Source organism: Talpa occidentalis, unplaced genomic scaffold, assembly GCF_014898055.3.
Source record: "Talpa occidentalis isolate TD23 unplaced genomic scaffold, MPIMG_talOcc4v2.1 talOcc4.17, whole genome shotgun sequence".
Lineage (NCBI taxonomy): Eukaryota > Metazoa > Chordata > Mammalia > Eulipotyphla > Talpidae > Talpa > Talpa occidentalis.
In genome coordinates this window covers 58,893,563-58,910,365 of record NW_023601754.1, presented here as the reverse complement: position 1 = coordinate 58,910,365, position 16,803 = coordinate 58,893,563, and the positions used below count along the sequence as shown (strand labels likewise).

Genomic DNA, 16,803 nt, shown 5'->3' with positions numbered 1-16,803 from the left:
AAAGAGGGTGAGAATTGTATGGGGAATAGAACCAAGATGAAAGTACATACATTGTGCAAACATGAAAAATGATGTAAAAAATATATTAAATAAAATAATTTAAATCAACAACAACAACAACAACAACAAAAAAGTAATGCTTGGTGCTCTAAGATTCTCTATCAGTGACTGCCAGGCATCTTCTAGGTGATTTGAACCACACTAGGTAATAAGATGCAAAAACTAGTTGACTTGTTGCTTCCCTTGAGGGCCCATTCTAGCAGGGTGATTATTGAGTAATCTAGTAAAATAAAATAGTGATCGTGCTGTAACTGGGGTAGGCACACAGCCACCCTGGAGAAGGGATCAGAGAGTGACTTTTCCTTTTGGGAGGAGGGCAGTGTGTATCAAAATATGACTTCATTTAACAGGTGGCATGGGCTGAGTTTTGAAGGATTCTTAGAATTTGTCTAGGTGCACTAAATTGGCCTCTCTTTGGATAAATTAAAACTGTATATCTTGCTAAACAACCTCAAATTTGATGGTAAATTTTTGGCAATAATTAAAATGTAACTAAGTCTAGTAGCAATTAAGCCAGTTCAAAATATCATGTCCCCAAGCAATTTTTGTTTGCATTCAAACTTTGACCTATAGGGGATGGTCAAGTTAAAAGCTAAGTTAACCTCTTGGGGCTTTATTGAAGCAAAATAGTAGGGAATTCTTCAGAAATGAGACAAGAAGGAGTAAGTGCTGAGAAAGAATCCAGAACTTTGTCCTGAAAGTCACAAAGTTCCCCAATCTTCTCTTGAGAAGCAGCAGCAGGGGAAGATGGATAGTATCTAAATATGTGCTTCCCTCAGTGCTGGGTGGTTTGAGAGGTTGAAGATATTAAGAAGAGGATTCCACTGTGGGCTTTGCTGAGCCTCAAGGGAAAGCTATGGCCACTAGGCTCTCCAGGCAAAAGGTAAGGAGAGAAAGAGACCAGGTCGAGTGAAGTGTTATGTGGCCTAGCCCCTGGGGAATGAACCCTACTGACCATGGATTCCCCTGATCCTGGGAGCGCTTCCCAAGTGGAGTTACATGTGGATTTAACCTCCCAGAGTTAATGAAGTGACATTATTTATACCAAATAAACTAACATAAGTCTTCAAAACAGACCCTCCTCTGTTGAGGTTAAGAGAAGGATAGTCTGCCTCTACCTAGAAATGTGACCAGTTTCCTTCGGTTGCTTGAGAGTGGTGGCAAAGAGTTGTCTGCTCCCTTTTAGAAGGACCGCATGCGTGTTGGTACACTCATAAAATGTAAAATAGTCACCAAGTTATTTGCCAATGCCTTGTTGATAGTAGGTGCTCAGTGAACATTAGTCAAATGAATGAATGCATGAACATTCCTATTAATTACACTCTGTGAAGGAGAAGGTAGAGGAGTAGCAAAAGCCGACGGAAGGGATCTATGTAAGTGTTTTTCAAGTCTTTGGAAGCAGTACCAGGACCACAAAAGACATCAAGAGGATGCACCATTACAGACAGAGTATATGTTCTGGGTAAGAAGGGAGCTGCAGGGCCTCCCCGGTGGTGCAAGGGGTTGAGAGGCAATCTATGAAGCTGTTCACAGACTCTGCAGCGTCAGTTTGATCCCCAGCCAGGGAGCTACCCACATGGCGCAGCATACCTCTCCTGTCTCACCTGCTGCTCCCCTCAGCAGTGTATTTCAGTCAGTCTGCCTGTTCCCCACTCTGTCTCTAGTGAATCCTCTCACTCCCTGCATCTCTGGCCTGTACCCCAGTTCTTGTATGCATAAATAAATAAATCTTAAAAAAAAAAAAGAAGGGACCTGGAGCTTCCCAATTTTATCTTCAAGTAATTATGCCACTTCAAAGGCAGAATACAGCAGACAGTGGGAGAAGATTAAATTACAACCAAGCTCATAATATTGTCATTTTTATCCCATTGAAGAGACCTCAAAGGAGGAGCCAATTTGGGACTGGAGAGTGGAGAGATTTTTCATTCCATCATCAATCCTTGGATGAAGACGCTTAAAAGGCAAGAATGATTTTTTATTTCTATAATGTATTTATGCTTTAAATATTCCTCAATCTAGAGTGTCTTGCAATAAAGCTCTAGTACAATGAGATCAAAATTAACTTGCACGGTATAAAAGGCAAAAGTTAAACAGAAAGAAAAATATTTGAACTGAAGAATGATAAGCAGTTGAATATAGAACCAGTTTTGGGCTTCCTGGCAACTAAGGCAAAAAGGGAAACATGAATTTTGAGCTCTCATGGTCACATAGGATTACATATATGTGTCCATTAAGGGAGAAGCCTGGTATCTGGGTGAGGTGGTGGGGAACTCAGATGAGTCTTGGTCTAAGGAATGTTGTAATATCATTACACAGGCACTTGCTATGGATTCATTGTAGTTTTAAAAAGGGTTCCAGAGACATTCTACAGAGTCTTTATTTCCAAGCTTATTTGAAAACTGAATGATGTTCTACGAAAATTTTGAAGACTCTCGAGGGTAGCGTGCTTGAGGGACGTGGCGTCCTTGGCTGTGGTCTCACGCCCTGTTGTCGTTCCGGGATGCACGTTCATGACGTGTGTAGGTGACTGTGGCAATCGATCATGTGTTGGCGAAATGTGTTTCTCTGTCCTGTACACATGGGTTACAACCATGAGCTAAATCTAAAGGGTTGGCTTTAAGAAAGGATGAAGGCACAGGGAGAAAGAGAGGGGCAAAGGAGAGAGGAAGAGAGAAGAGGAAAGGGGGGGGCGGAGAAAAGAGGAAGGAAGGAAAACAGACACAGTAACCCTGAGGGAGGAGGGTGAGCGTCGTGACTGACTCAGCCAGCTCCAGGGAGAGAGGTGTTTGCAAAGCAGCTTTCGCGTAGTTTGTACCTCAGCTCAGCGCACCTGTGGACGCATCCTTGGCAAGAATGCATATTTTGTGGTCCTGTAGATGTTCATGCAGGCACGGATGATTAGTTGCATAACTAGGGGTAAGTTATGTATCTTTAGTTTCCTTGCCTCTCAAATGGCTTTTTTAAAGAGCAATAATACAATTTGATTTAAATATAAACACGTATTTTTTACAGAGTATTTGAAATATGGAGAAAACCGTATTCCACCGTTTCTCTTAAAAACACCATTAAGTGTTGGCTGTTTCCTTTTGGCCCTGTAGCGTAGTGCAGCTGGTGTCAAGCTATGCAGGCTCTTTCACCTCTTTGTTCAACAATATAGAAGCATGTTCTCACTTTATAGAGGTCTCAGTGATGATAATTTTTTTTAAAGATTATTTATTTATACGAGAGCTGGGGTCTAGGCCAGAGGCATGGGAGGGTGAGAGAATTCACCCGAGACAGAGTGGGGAGCAGAACAGGCAGATCGACTGAAATACACTGCTGAGGGGAGCAGTGGGCGAGACAGGAGAGGTCTGCCGCGTCATGTGGGTATCTCCCTGGCTGGCTGGGAATTGAACCCGTGTTGCAGAGGCTGCGGACAGCTTCCCAGCACTGCGCTCAACCCGCTGCGCCACCAGGGAGGCCTTCAGTGATAATAATTTTAATGGCAATGTAATAATCACACGAATGTATCTTAATTACTGCAATGTCACCTTTTGTTAAACGTTTGTTTCTTTATCAAACTGCCGTTAAGCGTATTTCACACACACTCCATGCATTTGTCTCCATATTCCAACTGTTCCCTTATGATCGATCCTTCAGTGGGAGTGCACTGATTCAATGCATATAAAGTTTAAAACCCTTCTTCTTGATAATTGCTGATTTATCTCCAGAAGGGAAATGCCCTTCAGTATCAAGCACTAAAGTGAAGACTATTTAATCTCTACTTCAAAAGTGCTAAATATCAGTTATTTCTATCGATAGCGCCTCAGTGACTCTCCAGTCATGTTAACACTGCTTACGGGTTGCCCGCCCTGTGCTGGGTCCAGGGCTTTGGTGGAGAGTGGAGCCCATCAGTCCCTGCCTCATGGAGCTTAAGGCCTTGGTGGGGTGAGGGGGAGGGAGAGAGAAACAGATAAGCACAGAGGCAAATGCATCTCAGAAGGAATGGCGAGGGCCAGGCTTAGATGACTGTTCTCTTTCTAGTGCCTGACTTGTCCTCTTAGTGTTGAGTCAAGGGGAGGGAGGTCAAATATTGGGGGTAGAGGGAGAGCTGGGCCTCTTCATCCACCCTGCGGAGAGAGAGGCCAGCACTGTGGTATTAAAACTCTCAAAGAACAATATCCTTAGAAAATTGCAAATGAGCATTTCCCAGCACGATGCCACCCATCTTCCACCCTCCAGCCAGGCATAAGGCTGTGCCAATGAGCTGAGGCATAGAGGTAGAATCTACAGACAGGAAATTTGCAAAGCAGGCAGGGACTCAGACCTTGAAAGGGACTGGTTTGCCAGACACAAAAGCACAATATTCAAAGCACGAAACTGCAAATCCACAAGAATACTAAGGACATATTATTCTTCTCATGCAATATCCTGTGATAGCCACAAGGTCATAACAGATCTTCAGACATCAGCACAGCCAAAATTAGCAGAAGAGCATTCTTCTGAGGGTCCAAGACCAGACAGGGTGATCCTGTTAGTTCTTGTTTACCGCAGGGTGCAAATTCCCCCTCACTGTGGCATGTGACGTGTTTAGTCATTGAAAGCAAGTTCCAAACGTGACTTTGTTTTTATGGTAGATGTGGTGGTGGTGAGTGTATCCTTGCAGTTGGAATATATTTTGTGTGTGTGTGTGTGTATTGTTTTTTCAGTTGCTTAAACAATAGGGTTTATTTGACTTGAGAGAGTCTAGAGGCAGGAGATTTCAGAGTTGGTTAATCCAGCAGCTCCATGATCTCAGGCTCTCGTTCAGCATTTCTGCAGTTTTCTTGGCCTTTCCTTTGTGGATGTGAGTGGTCACCATGGCCCACAGTCCATGCTTAGGCACATGTGAAAGCAGAAAGAAGGGACTATTCTGCGTGGGCAGCTATAGTGCTTGCCCCAAATCAGAGTAGGTCACTTGAATTAGGAATATGAAATTAGGTGGCTGTAACTTCTCTAGAATCTTGGAGATCACCAACTCTGGATTCCATCTGATGTTTGTGGGCTATGTTGCTTTTGATACCGTGTAAATTTTCCCTAAGATGGCTTCCTGCTGATCATGAGCAGTGGGAAAAATACAACAGGATAAAAGCAGTCTAAGATAAGCTCAAATAAAGGATGCTTTTGCTTATACAGTCACCAATCCTCACCGAACCTTCTATCTGCCGGTCATGTGGACAGGGCATGGTCTTTAGTGGTGGCACCATTTTCAGCGGCGTGGGATGAATGAAGGGCACCCATGTGGGCTGGTTGGTGCTCAAGGGCTAGTAATGGCGGGAAGCTATTTCCAAGCGTGGGCCTGATGTGACAAGGTGAGGGACAGAGTTCCTGGAGGCCAGCACACCCAGCGTGGAAGACAGGCCACCCAGAGCTGCGGTCATAGAGCCTGGTAGGAGAGGCGTAAGGGCGTAGAGGTGGGTGATTGGGTGTGTGGTGGGTGCCATGTCACTCGTGTTGCTCTTCACTCTCCCGCAAGCACATCTCGTTGGATAAATCCAGTCAGAAGCCACAGTGGGAAGGAAGGAACCAGCGTGTGGTCCTTAGTAATCAGCCTCCCTTAGGGCAGAGCAGGGTGGGGAGTGGATGGGGTGGGGTGTGTGTATGGGATCCCCAGCCTCCGCCCCTTGTCTTCAGGGATATTTGTCTTGGTGGCCAGAGCTCCTGCTTGTCAGCTAGGTGTGGGCCATGCAGGGGCCTCTCACCAAGGCCAAAAGTCCTGGTATCCTGGTATGAGGAGCACAGTGGGAAGCCAGTATCTGCTGAGAACAGCAGGTAGATATCAGAGGAGAGATCATCTGTTTAGACAGGAAGGAATAAGGGAGCAACCCAGGCAATAGCCCCTGGTCACTCCTCCCCAGCTTACATCCCTAATCCCATCCCCCAGCCATGCACACTCCCTATGTACCTGCCCCTCCTTTGTACTCAATGCTGGTAAATCCGAGACTGCCTTTGACGGGCTGAGCGTCGCTTCCAGTGTGGCCCCTTCTAGGCTCCACGTGGACTGTGAGTGATCTTTCCCTCACCCTGCGCCACTTCTAACACTGCCGCCCCGTGAGGGTGACACTTCCACATGGTTAAAATTAGCAATTTTATGTCATGTATGTTTAGTGCGATTAAGAAAAAGATTTCAGTGGTGAACTGCTTCTGGGTAATGAAAGCAAAAATGCTGTTGCAGAAATCACTTGCAGAATTTAGGCTGAAGGTAAAGTTAGTTGGAGCTGAGACAAGGAAGGTTGAGGCCAGGAGTTGAATGTGTCACCCAGCACGACTCTGTGTCCTGACGTTGTTCTGTTTCCCCAGGGGAGCGCTGGTGCCATTCGCAGCCCTGGTGCGCTGACTGCATGGAGGGGGCAAACCAAACCGGGGTGATTCACTTCCACTTCCGCCCCTTCTCCAAACTCCCTGAGGTTCAGATGCTCATCTTTGTGACCTTCCTCATAATGTACCTGTTCAGCATCAGCGGCAACTTCTCCATTTCTCTCATCATCTGGTTCAACCGTTCGCTGCATACGCCCATGTACTTCTTCCTGGCCAACTTGGCAGCTCTGGAGATCTGCTACTCCTCCACCATTGCCCTTCTGACCCTGGCCAGCATTCTGTCAGTAGAGAGAAACCTCATCTCCCTGCCTGGCTGTGGCACCCAGATGTTCTTCTTCATCTTCCTGGGCAGCACTGATTGTATCCTGCTGGCTGTCATGGCCTATGACCGCTTCGTGGCCATCTGCCACCCTCTGCACTACACCCTCATGATGAGCTGGCGCCTGTGTGCCCAGCTGTCCCTGGGGTCGCTGGTGCTGGGCTTTATCTTGGCCATGCAGCTGACTGTGCTCATCTTCCAGCTCCCCTTCTGCAGTAGCAAAGAAATCAGCCTGTTCTATTGTGACGTCCTCCCTGTCATGAGACTGGCCTGCGCAGACACCCGGGTCCACGAGGCCACTCTGTTTGTTGTCAGTGTCATCGTCCTCACTATCCCCTTCCTGCTCATCACACTCTCCTATGTCTTCATCGTCACGGCCATCCTGAAGATGCGCTCTGCAGAGGGTAGGCGCAAGGCCTTCTCCACCTGCTCCTCCCACCTGACTGTGGTGCTGCTGCAGTACGGCTGTGGAAGCCTCATCTACCTGTGCCCCAGCTCCAGCTACTCCCCAGACAGAGGTCAGGTGGTGTCTGTGGTTTACACATTCATCACCCCTGTGCTGAACCCCTTGATCTACAGCATGAGGAACAGAGAGCTTAAGGATGCTCTGAAGAGAACCATGATGAGGTTCTTGTTGACTAAATCCCACTGATCACCCTGCACGCTCCTCTCCGACGCGGCTGGCTGGAGACGAAAGGCTGTGCCCTCTGGACAATGAGCAGATGGGGAGTGAGAGGCCTTTGGGCTTATGCTGCTATTTCTTCCTGGTAATGTTATTTTTGAAATGTCATTTTTCTTTCCAAAATCTCAAGTCCCTCATCTCTAAAATGAAGATCAAAATGCCCACAGGACCTAAATTCTGGGGTACTTATCAGGACCTCAAAATACATCAAGTGACTTTTAATAACGTTACAAGCGTCCTTCCATTGTTTCTTTAAATTTTTAAAAATTGAAGTAACATTGTATTCGAGCTTACATGAGTTCCAGGTGTGCAGCACTGAGATTCAGTATGTGCAAATACTGTTTAGTTCACAACTAAACATGCAGGTTTATCCTTCATCCTACCATAACACCTTTTTCCTAATTACCTAACTTCTTTTTCCCTTTCCTTTTGCTTACCGTTAGTTGGGTTTATACTCCAAAGGTTTATTTTTACTTTCTTAAGTTCATCTGTTTATTTTCTCTAGGTACCATATATGAATGAATTCATACAGTGTTTATGTGTCTCTGACTTACTTCACAAAACATTAATTTTCTCCAAGTACATCCATGTTGCTGCAAATGACAGGATCCCATCCTTTTTTTATGTCTGAACAGTATTCCATTGCGTATGTATCCACCACATCTTCTTTTTCCATTTGTCAGTTGATGAATATTTAGGTTGTTTCCAGCTCTTGGCTATTGTAGTGTTGCAATAAATGTGAGGATTCAATCTCTCTCTGAATTAGTGTTTTTGTATTTTTTGGGTAAATACCCAAAGTTGGAATAGTTGGATTATGGATTTTTTTTAAAGATTTATTTATTTATTTATTTATACAAGCACTGGGTACAGTCAGAAGCATGGGAGGGTGAGAGGACTCGCCAGAGCCAGAGCGGAGAGCAGAACAGGCAGACTGACAAGTGCACTGTTGAGGGGAGCAGTAGGTGGCAGGAGAGGTCTGCATGCCATGTGGGACCCTCTCCAGCCGCCCGACCAGGGATGGAACTGGCACTGCAGAGGCTGCGGGCAGCTTTGCAGCCCAGCACTCAACCGCTGAGCCACCGGGGAGGCCTGGATTATGGAATTTTTATTTTTAATTTCCAGAAGCAGTTCCATACTGCTTTTCATTATAGCTGCACCAGTTTACAACCCCACCAACAGTGTATAAGTTTCCTTCTCTATGCATCTTCTATGATACCTGTTTCTTTGCCTCATGGCTAGTAGCCACTTTCAGAGAGGTGAGATAGTATCTCAGTGTTGCATTGCTTGGCATTTCTCTAATAAATGATGATACAAATCTTTTCATAGACCTATTTGCCATCTGTACGTCCCCTTTGCAGAAGTGCCCATTCAGATCCTCCGCCATTTCTCGCTGAGTTTTAGATTTTTCTTCCTTCTTCAAATTTTGAATGTTAACCCCTTGTCTGACATATGATGTGCAAATAGCCTCTCCTATCTACGGTTCTTTTCCGAATTCTAATGTAAAAAATGTTCATATCTGTCACATGTGTCTGCCGAAGGAGATTCTCTTCCTCTTTTCCCGGACCCAACTACCCCACTAGCAGAAGATGGAAAGAAGTGGGCTGTGATTTGCAATTTCCTGACTTTCCCCACCTGTGAACACCAGGCGGCGCCGAAGCCTCCCTTTACCCCAGGACCGGCGCCACCACCCAGGCAAGGCGTGCGGGGAGAAGGAAGTGCTGGGGCTGGGGAGGCTCGGGCTGGGGAGGCTCGGGCTGGAACTTCAGGGTTCAAACAGGGCAGGTGTCTTTTTAGGGCAGGTGTCTTTTTATGGCAGGTGATGATGTCAGCTCGGGACACGCACTAAGATCGTATGAGGGTAAAGTCCTCTTAGAACTAGGAAAATATTTACATGCTTTTCACCTGAACGCACAGAGCAGCTATTTTTCTTGACTTGAGAACTGAATCGTGGAGATGTCAGCCCCGTTCATGGCCCCACTCTCTGCTGGATGGGCCCGTTGGTTCCCAAGAACATAACTCGGGAAGGAGGCGGGGGTGGGGTGGGGGAGAGGGTTAAGAGAAGGGTCAGTGGTCAGTGTGAACCGTCTGCTCACCTTTCATAAGGTACCACCCACCTGGGTTCCCACACCAAGTCGGAAATCAAAACGACCTAAGCTTCCAATGCTTAGATAAAAAAAACAAAGAAACACCCCGTCTTTTTCTAACAACCTTGCTGTATAGATTATGGGCCAGTGATTCCTCCTCTGTCACGCAGCTTCACAGCAAACTGCATCCGCTCTGGTTTAGAGACACCAAAGGGAGTTCCCGAGAGACACGGCGACTCCCCCAAAGTTGCGCAGACTGGACGTGGCAGGTGCTCCGAACCAACACCGAGGGCTTGCGTGTCTCTCAGAGGTCCTGACTGCCAAGACCGCAGAATCCTAATTCTTTGTCCCAGCCTGGCCTGTCCGGCCTCAGGAGCTATATACCCTAGAAACACCCCCTTCCAGCCTGGTCCCCAGGACGGCGATTTCGGGCACTCGGAATGTCCTTCCAGCGAGCGGAATTGGCTGCTCGCGCTTGTTGTTGGAGAACAAACCACTGTCTTGACTCCCTGCCAAGGGTCTGTTGAGGGCCGGAGCCTTGCACAGCGCCTGGACGGGGGAGTGGAGGGAAATGAGGTCACACAGACCCGCTGGTCCTCCTCGACCCCGCGGCGGGATGGGCGAGTGCCGGGCGCGTCGGGTGCAGGAGGGAGCTGGACGTGGGACCGGGACGGGGCGGCCCGGGGAGGGAACTCGACGTGGGGCCGGGATGGGGCGGCGGGACGGGGCGGCCGGGGCTGGGAGCTGGACGTCGGGCCGGGACGGGGCGGCCGGGGAGGGAGCTGGACGTGGGGCCGGGACGGGGCGGCCCGGGGAGGGAGCTGGACGTGGGGCCGGGACGGGGCGGCCCGGGGAGGGAGCTGGACGTGGGGCCGGGACGGGGCGGCCGGGGAGGGAGCTGGACGTCGGGCCGGGACGGGGCGGCCCCGGGGGCCGGGCGGGGCGGGGCGCTGGCCCTTTAAGGCGGCGGCGGGCGCGGCCAGGTAGAGGGCGGGGCCCGCGGGGGGATCGCGCTGCGCGGCCCCGGAGCCGGATTTGGAGCGCGCGGCGCCGGCGGGGCCGGAGGGGGCGGCGCGGCGGAGCCTCCCGCGGCCTGGACGCTCCTCCTAGCCCGCCGCCGCCCGCCTCGGCCTGAGCCCGGCGCTCCCTCGCCTCGGCCGGACCCGGCCGCCACTTCCGGGCGCTCACCTGGGGCGCGCTCACCTGGGCGCGCTCACCTGCCCCGGGCGCCAGGATGAAGGACCGGCTGGAGCAGCTGAAGGCGGTGAGTGCCGCCCCCTCGCCCCCCACCCTGCGGGCCGGGGGCCGACTGGGGTGGAGCCGCGCGGGAGGGGGGCTTGCCCGGCGCCCCCGCGCGGGGCCTGCCGCTCGCCAAGCCCCGTCCGCCGCCTGCGCTGGCCCCGCACTCTCCCCTCCCAGGTCATGTGCAGGGTGATTCATTGCTGGCCGCCGGTTTCCCTGGATGCCTCTAGCCCGGCTCTTCCTCCTCCCCTTCGCCGGCCGGAGCTGGGCAGAATCCGTCCGCAGCTGGGATCCGCGGGGTGCTGGGACCCGGGGGAGGGGTCCCCTGTGGGGTGACCTCACCACCTGCCCGCTGCTGCCTGTCACTGTGCCCAGGCCTGGCCTCCTCTGCACTTCCCTGGTTTTCCTTCCAGGGGCATCGAGCCTGGCAGCCCTCTCCCCGGGAAGCAGGTCACAGCTCCTGGGTGACCGCCACAGCGGTGGGTGAGCTGGTGCCTTGCTGGGGTGGGACCAGCTCCTGGCCATAGGGCGGTCTGTAATGATTAATTTCCCCCGCCGGACAGCTGTGGTCAGGGTGGAGCGCCTGGAGGCAGACAGCCTGCAGCCCTGCCCCGCACAAACCTTCGGGCCTTGACCATTCCCCACTGTTTCCCTGTGGGTCAGCTGGGGATGATGAGACCTTAGGAGACTGGTTATGAGATGCAGTAACATCATGGATGTGACCCAGAGAAGCGTCAGAGTCTGGGTTTATGAGTCAGGTTCTCAGTGACTCGCTCAACAGTTAACTTTTGAGGGTAAACTCTGGGCCAGGCCCATTGCTGAGCCCTGGGTGGCACAGGCTCTGCCTTGATGGCATTTAAAACCCAGCCTTTGAAACAAAGTGGGAGCTGGTTAGTTGCGCAGAAGCTTGAGGCCCAGTCTGGAACTGCAGAATTGTTCTGATCATCCCCCAAACCTCCCTCAGGGAGATTCACTGGCCCAGTAAAATCTGGGGAGCCCTGGGCTGGAGAAACTGGGGCTTTCCTCTGGCTTCACTGCTTACTAGCTGCCCGGACACGGCTGAGCCAAAGCTTTGCCATCTGTGCAATGGGTGGTCGTGTAAGGAGTAATAAAGTGTTGGCGTTAATGCTCATTGTAAACGCTCTTTGGAAACAGGTGCCTCATCTCAGAGGAGTGGAGGGGCCTCAGGGGTGATGTTGCAATTGTTTTTCTTTCTCCTGCCTACCTTGGGTGAGACCTTCTTGACCCTTCGCCTGCTGTGGGTGGTTGTGGCTATGGAGGCTGCGGTGGTAGGAAGTGAGAGACGCAAAGGACAGACCTGATTGTGGGGGAGAGCCATCCTGCTCCTACTTGCTCTTTGTCATCTGAGTCCCACAGCAACCCAGTGACCTGGCAGATTTATGGGGCCCTAATTTTATAGATGGGGAACTAGAGGGCGGAGGAAGGTACAGGTCACAGAGCTCATGGAAGAACCCAGGTCCTGCCTCTGCATTGCCTGCCCCCCCTCCCCCTAGCAGGCAGGTTGGGAAGGCCAGAAGGCAGGAGGAGCAGTGTTTTGAAGCTCTTCCTCTATCAGCTCACCCACCTGGCTTTGCGCCACATCCAGCAGCCAGCAGAGGGTTCTCCTTGCTGTAGTAGGAAATGCTTTTCCAGATGAAAATATTCCTGGCCCTTTTCTGTACCCTGTTGTCGGCAAAAAGCAGAGCCTCCCTTGAGTGCTGGGTTCCAAGTGTAAATTCAGTGTCCCAGGGACCCAAGCAAGTTCCTGGGCTTCTTTGTGCCCCATCTCACTGTGGAGCTGAGGCTTTTGCTCTCTTCCTCTTGGGGAGGTGCAGAGGGTAGGTGCCCTGGGAGGGGGGTGCTGCTTTGAAATCAGTGCCCTAGTGTTTGGGGGGCAGGGAGATGGGTGTAGGTGCTAATTGTCACCCTGCCACCCAGTAGCTGTTGCCCTGGGCCTCACCCCTGCCTGCTTCTCTATTCCCCAGTGAAGCATGGAGTTTGTTGTGCTCAGAAGCCCCTTCTGACAGTGTTAGTGTTTTCCATGAAGATTGTACTTAAGGTGTATATGGATTTTTTAAAATCATATAAAAGGTTTACAACCGTGTTAGTATTTTGCGAGTGTAGGATCTCCCCTTCAGGTGTGGTCACTGCAGGCCCCCCCCCCCCACCCCACAGCAGCCTTGGTCTCCCAGCCTAGTCCACTTGCTCCCTCCCCATCCTGTTCTGGCGCCTGGGCCTCCCTGCCCCCCTGGGTGCCTCTGTTCTACAGTCAACTTTCCAGGGCTGGTTTTATAATGTTTGGCTGTTTGTTTCTTTTCCACTTATAAGTGACATCATCCCGCATTTGTCTTTATCCTTCTGACTTATTTCTCTGTGTGGAGTTTGTTTTCTACCATTGATCTCTACCCACCCCCACCCTCCCCAGGACAGAGAATACCCACACTGTGACGAGATAACCATCTTCGCTCTCTGATTCCTTTTATCAGCAACAGAAAACTGTTTGTCAGCTTGCAGGAACCTCACTTGTGTGCAATGTCTTTCTATACCCTAGGAGAGGGGAGGTGACAGCTGTTTCCTGGTGGCTGCAGAGTGTCCCATGCAGGAGATCGCTTGGCCCTGTGTGCCCACAAGGAGATGTAGAGCTGGGTAGAAAGGAGGACTCTGATTTGTAAAAAGTGCAAAAGAATTTTTAGGTGCCCACGGACAGGATGGGCTGGCTTGGGAGGCTGTCAGCCTCCAGTGTTGGAGGGAGGCAGGGAGTTTGTGGGGGTGTTGAGTGTTGGGGCACACTTGATGTTGGGGAATTGAGCATCTAGGGGTGGGGGGGAGGCCATCCAGGAGATTTAAGCCCTCCTCAACCCTGAGGATGAGGACGGTGGTTCTAGAAAATGCCCCAGGCCTGGTGAGCCTGTCCTGAGGCCATGAGGCTCTGCAGGCTGCAGGGTTGGGGTCTCAGGGTTCTCCTTAAAGAGGACCCCCCAGGGTAATTTGAGCACAGAATGATCCAATTCATGATAATTACCCACTGCAATAAATGTGAGTTGCAAGCTGCTGCGGCCTCTATCTGAAAGGCCTGCCCCCTGAGGCCAGGGTCATGAGACTGACTCAACTTATCTCTTGCACAGCTCCACCCGACAGGCGGCAGGCGGCAGGCCGGCCTCCTCAGCTGCAGGAATGGCTGCCAGGAATGTGCAGAGCCTGCACCCAGCCATCTCACCAGGCAGTACTTGCTCATTCTTTCGGGCTGAACTTTGGATCTGCTGAGTCCAGGAACCTCTTGCCGGCCTCCTTTCATTCAGCAAACATTTGCTGAGCACCATCTGTGCCCCAGGTCCTGTGATAGCTGGTGGCTGCAGTGGTGATTGACACACACGCCTGGACCTTAGGAAGTGCACGGTTAGGTCGGGAGACAGAGAAACAGACGCAGATGAACGGGCCATGTGATAGAAGCAACTGTGTTGAGGACGAGGCGTTAGGGAGTGGGGGCCACTTCCTGGAAGAACAGACCTGAGCTCAGGGCCCTCTTCAAGTCCGGTTAAGATTCAGGCCTAATCTCTTGAGATGCTTGGCATTCGCTAAGAAGAGAGGCGGGGCCTGGGCTCCCAGCCGTGCCCCTTGGGAGCTTCACATGTGCCACAGGCACCAGTTCTTTCTGACCTTTGTGTGCCTATTTTCATCCACTTTGACCTCCTGCAGGGCATTTTGTTAGGCAAAATGATTTTGCACAGGCCTGGTCTTGAAGAGTAGATGGTTGTATAGGGAAAACACAGGATTGTATTTCCCGGAGAGAGGTCTCCCCACCCTCCCGTAATGAAGTGTCAAAAGCCAGTGATGTGTGGACTGGAGGTCACGGACACTGGACCCCTTGGAGATTCATCTCTGGAGACTAGAATAACTAGGATGTACTGGCCCCTCCAAGGTCAGTGCCCATAGGGACATGCAGGACATCAGCTCCCTGGGGCTCCAAAGGCCAGGCTTCCTTTTGCTCTCTTTGTTCTGTCTTGATGTATCTTGAAGGGTTTGATCTTCTGGGGTCTTTGAAGTTCTGGGGTCTCTGCAGGATCAGAGCTCTTTGGGAAGGTTGGGGTTCTGGGGTCTCATTTGAAGTTCTGGGGTCCTCAGGATAATGGTTATAGTGTTAACTCCATCAGAAGCGTGAGCTATACTTCCCCTTTAAGGCTTAATACTCTTCTATAAGCACATACTGAGCCCCTGCTCTGTGCCAGGTGCCTTGGATCTTAACCAAATCTTAACATCCCAACTTGAGAATCTTTTCACTGAGCTTGGGTCTTTTGGTGAGAAGATGCCTGCCTACCCGGGGATTTCTCCCTCACCTGCTCTCTGCCTCACCAGGCTCATTCCCTGGGAGAGCTATTCTGCTATGAGCAGACTGGAAGCAGGGCTGAGACGAGTGTGGCAGGGATTGATCAGGGATTACAAACTCATCAGCCAGAGGCCAGAAGAGAAAATGCTTGGACTAGAGAAGGGGATTAGTTTTATTTTTATTCCTGTGATGTGGGGGAGGCTGGATGCGTGTGGGGCCTGGGGTGTGGGGTGCTAGGGGTTCCCAGGGACCAGCATCTGTTCATGTCCTCTCTGCCCCTCTGTCAGAATCCCTCCTCCCTCCTGGTCTTCTGAAACTCATTCTTTATAGGTAATGCTGCCTAAACTATAGCCCAGAATATTCTGCCTCTCTCCTAGCAGCCCCCTGGGCTTTTTTTTTGCTTTGTAGGGAAATGCTTTTCTCTCTTAAGTCAGTGGCTATTTTGTTCCCTTGGGGAGGATTTGAAATCACCTTCCATTTGCTTTGTAGGAAGTGACCTCTTTGTTTCTTAGGTCCCCTTGGCTTTTGATCAATGGTTCAGTTTCTTGTTACCATATCAACCACAATAACAGTGATTTTTTTGTTGACCAGCTGCTTCCCTATGGAGGACTGGCGAGAGGGGCCTAGCTTCCTTGTCTCTGACCCTCTTGAGCCTGCAGAGCAGGTGGAGTGTGCTTGGTGCCCCTTTTATAGGTGAGAGAATCGAGGCTTGGGTTTGATTGAGATCCCTAGTGTCAAGAACCCGACATGTCTCATTTCTTTATCTCACTCTGCGCCTTATTGTCTCCTCTCCCTCCTGTACCCCCACTGTGCATTCCCAGATGGGGTGGCTGGTGTGATACTCCTCTGGGGTCCCTGCACCCCGCACTCTGCATGGTAGTTACCATTTAATCGTTGACTAATCAGCAGTGGCGTGGCCTTTATGCATTTGTAGGAGCAGGATGGGACAGAGCAGGAATCTGTGATCTGAGCAGACCAGGCTGGGTAAAGGAGAGTCCTGGAGCCCTCAGTGGCTTTCTCAGGCTTTTATTGAGCTTTACATGTATTGCAGCAACCAGGTACACTGAAGGCAGGGGTGCCTCCCGCCCCCTGGCAAGTCTTCACTCTTTCTGGGCCCTCCGGCGTTCTCTGCTTCTCTGCTCTCTCTTTCGCTCTCGTTCTCTCTGCTTCTCGTAGTTCTTGTGCTGGCGTCCCCATGACGCCGCCCTTATAAGCCCAGTCCTAGCCCAGGTGAATCCCATCTACATATGCCCACCCCTATTCCGGGTGCCCGCCATGAGGCAAGCATTCGGGACCGCAAGGATCCATCATCAATTCTAATGGGAGGGCAGAAAATCCTGATGCTTTTTCACTTACGGTACAGCGCCCCATGCCTACTCATCATCACCAGCTGTTCTTCCATTCCGTTCATTCCTGTGCACTGTGCAGCTTCACCTGCCTGGAGTGCAGAATTTACTCAGGGAACCCATCCGTGCCTGACCAAGCTAGAGGTCACTGGTCCCGTCCTCGGGACAAGGGCAGATGAGTTCCAAGGCTCCCAACTGGACCTAGCCCTCCCCCCACCCCTGCCTGGGACCTCATGGAGGGTTGCCCCTGTTTCAAATGAGAATGAAGGCGCAGGTGTGGATACCTTGTGGAAGTCTGGGCTCCCCGTTCTTCCCCGGCGAAGTCTCAACTTTGGGGTCATGGCTTCTGAGCTCATGGTATCCCCCGCCGCCCCTGGGGCTTGCACAACTCCTTACTTTTTTTGTTTGTT

The 16,803-nt window shown here is 51.0% G+C and overlaps 2 protein-coding genes across 3 annotated transcripts in view; both read left to right on the top strand.

Moving 5' to 3' along the window:
• The first annotated feature begins 6,382 nt into the window (after window positions 1–6,382).
• On the top strand, window positions 6,383–7,437 carry LOC119250551 (olfactory receptor 10V1-like). Its single transcript, XM_037518300.2, has one exon. The coding sequence runs from the start codon at window positions 6,420–6,422 to the stop codon at window positions 7,365–7,367; it is 948 nt and encodes a 315-aa protein (XP_037374197.1). The 5' UTR covers window positions 6,383–6,419; the 3' UTR covers window positions 7,368–7,437.
• Window positions 7,438–10,578: 3,141 nt separating this feature from the next.
• Window positions 10,579–16,803, top strand: part of STX3 (syntaxin 3) — a 33,178-nt gene continuing 26,953 nt past the window's right edge. The window contains exon 1 of one of the 2 annotated variants that reach the window (XM_037517848.1): window positions 10,579–10,745. In XM_037517848.1, the coding sequence (XP_037373745.1) occupies window positions 10,716–10,745 (30 nt within the window). In that variant the 5' untranslated portion in view covers window positions 10,579–10,715. The remainder of the gene's footprint in view (window positions 10,746–16,803) is intronic. The other variant, XM_037517849.2, reaches the window with a different exon arrangement.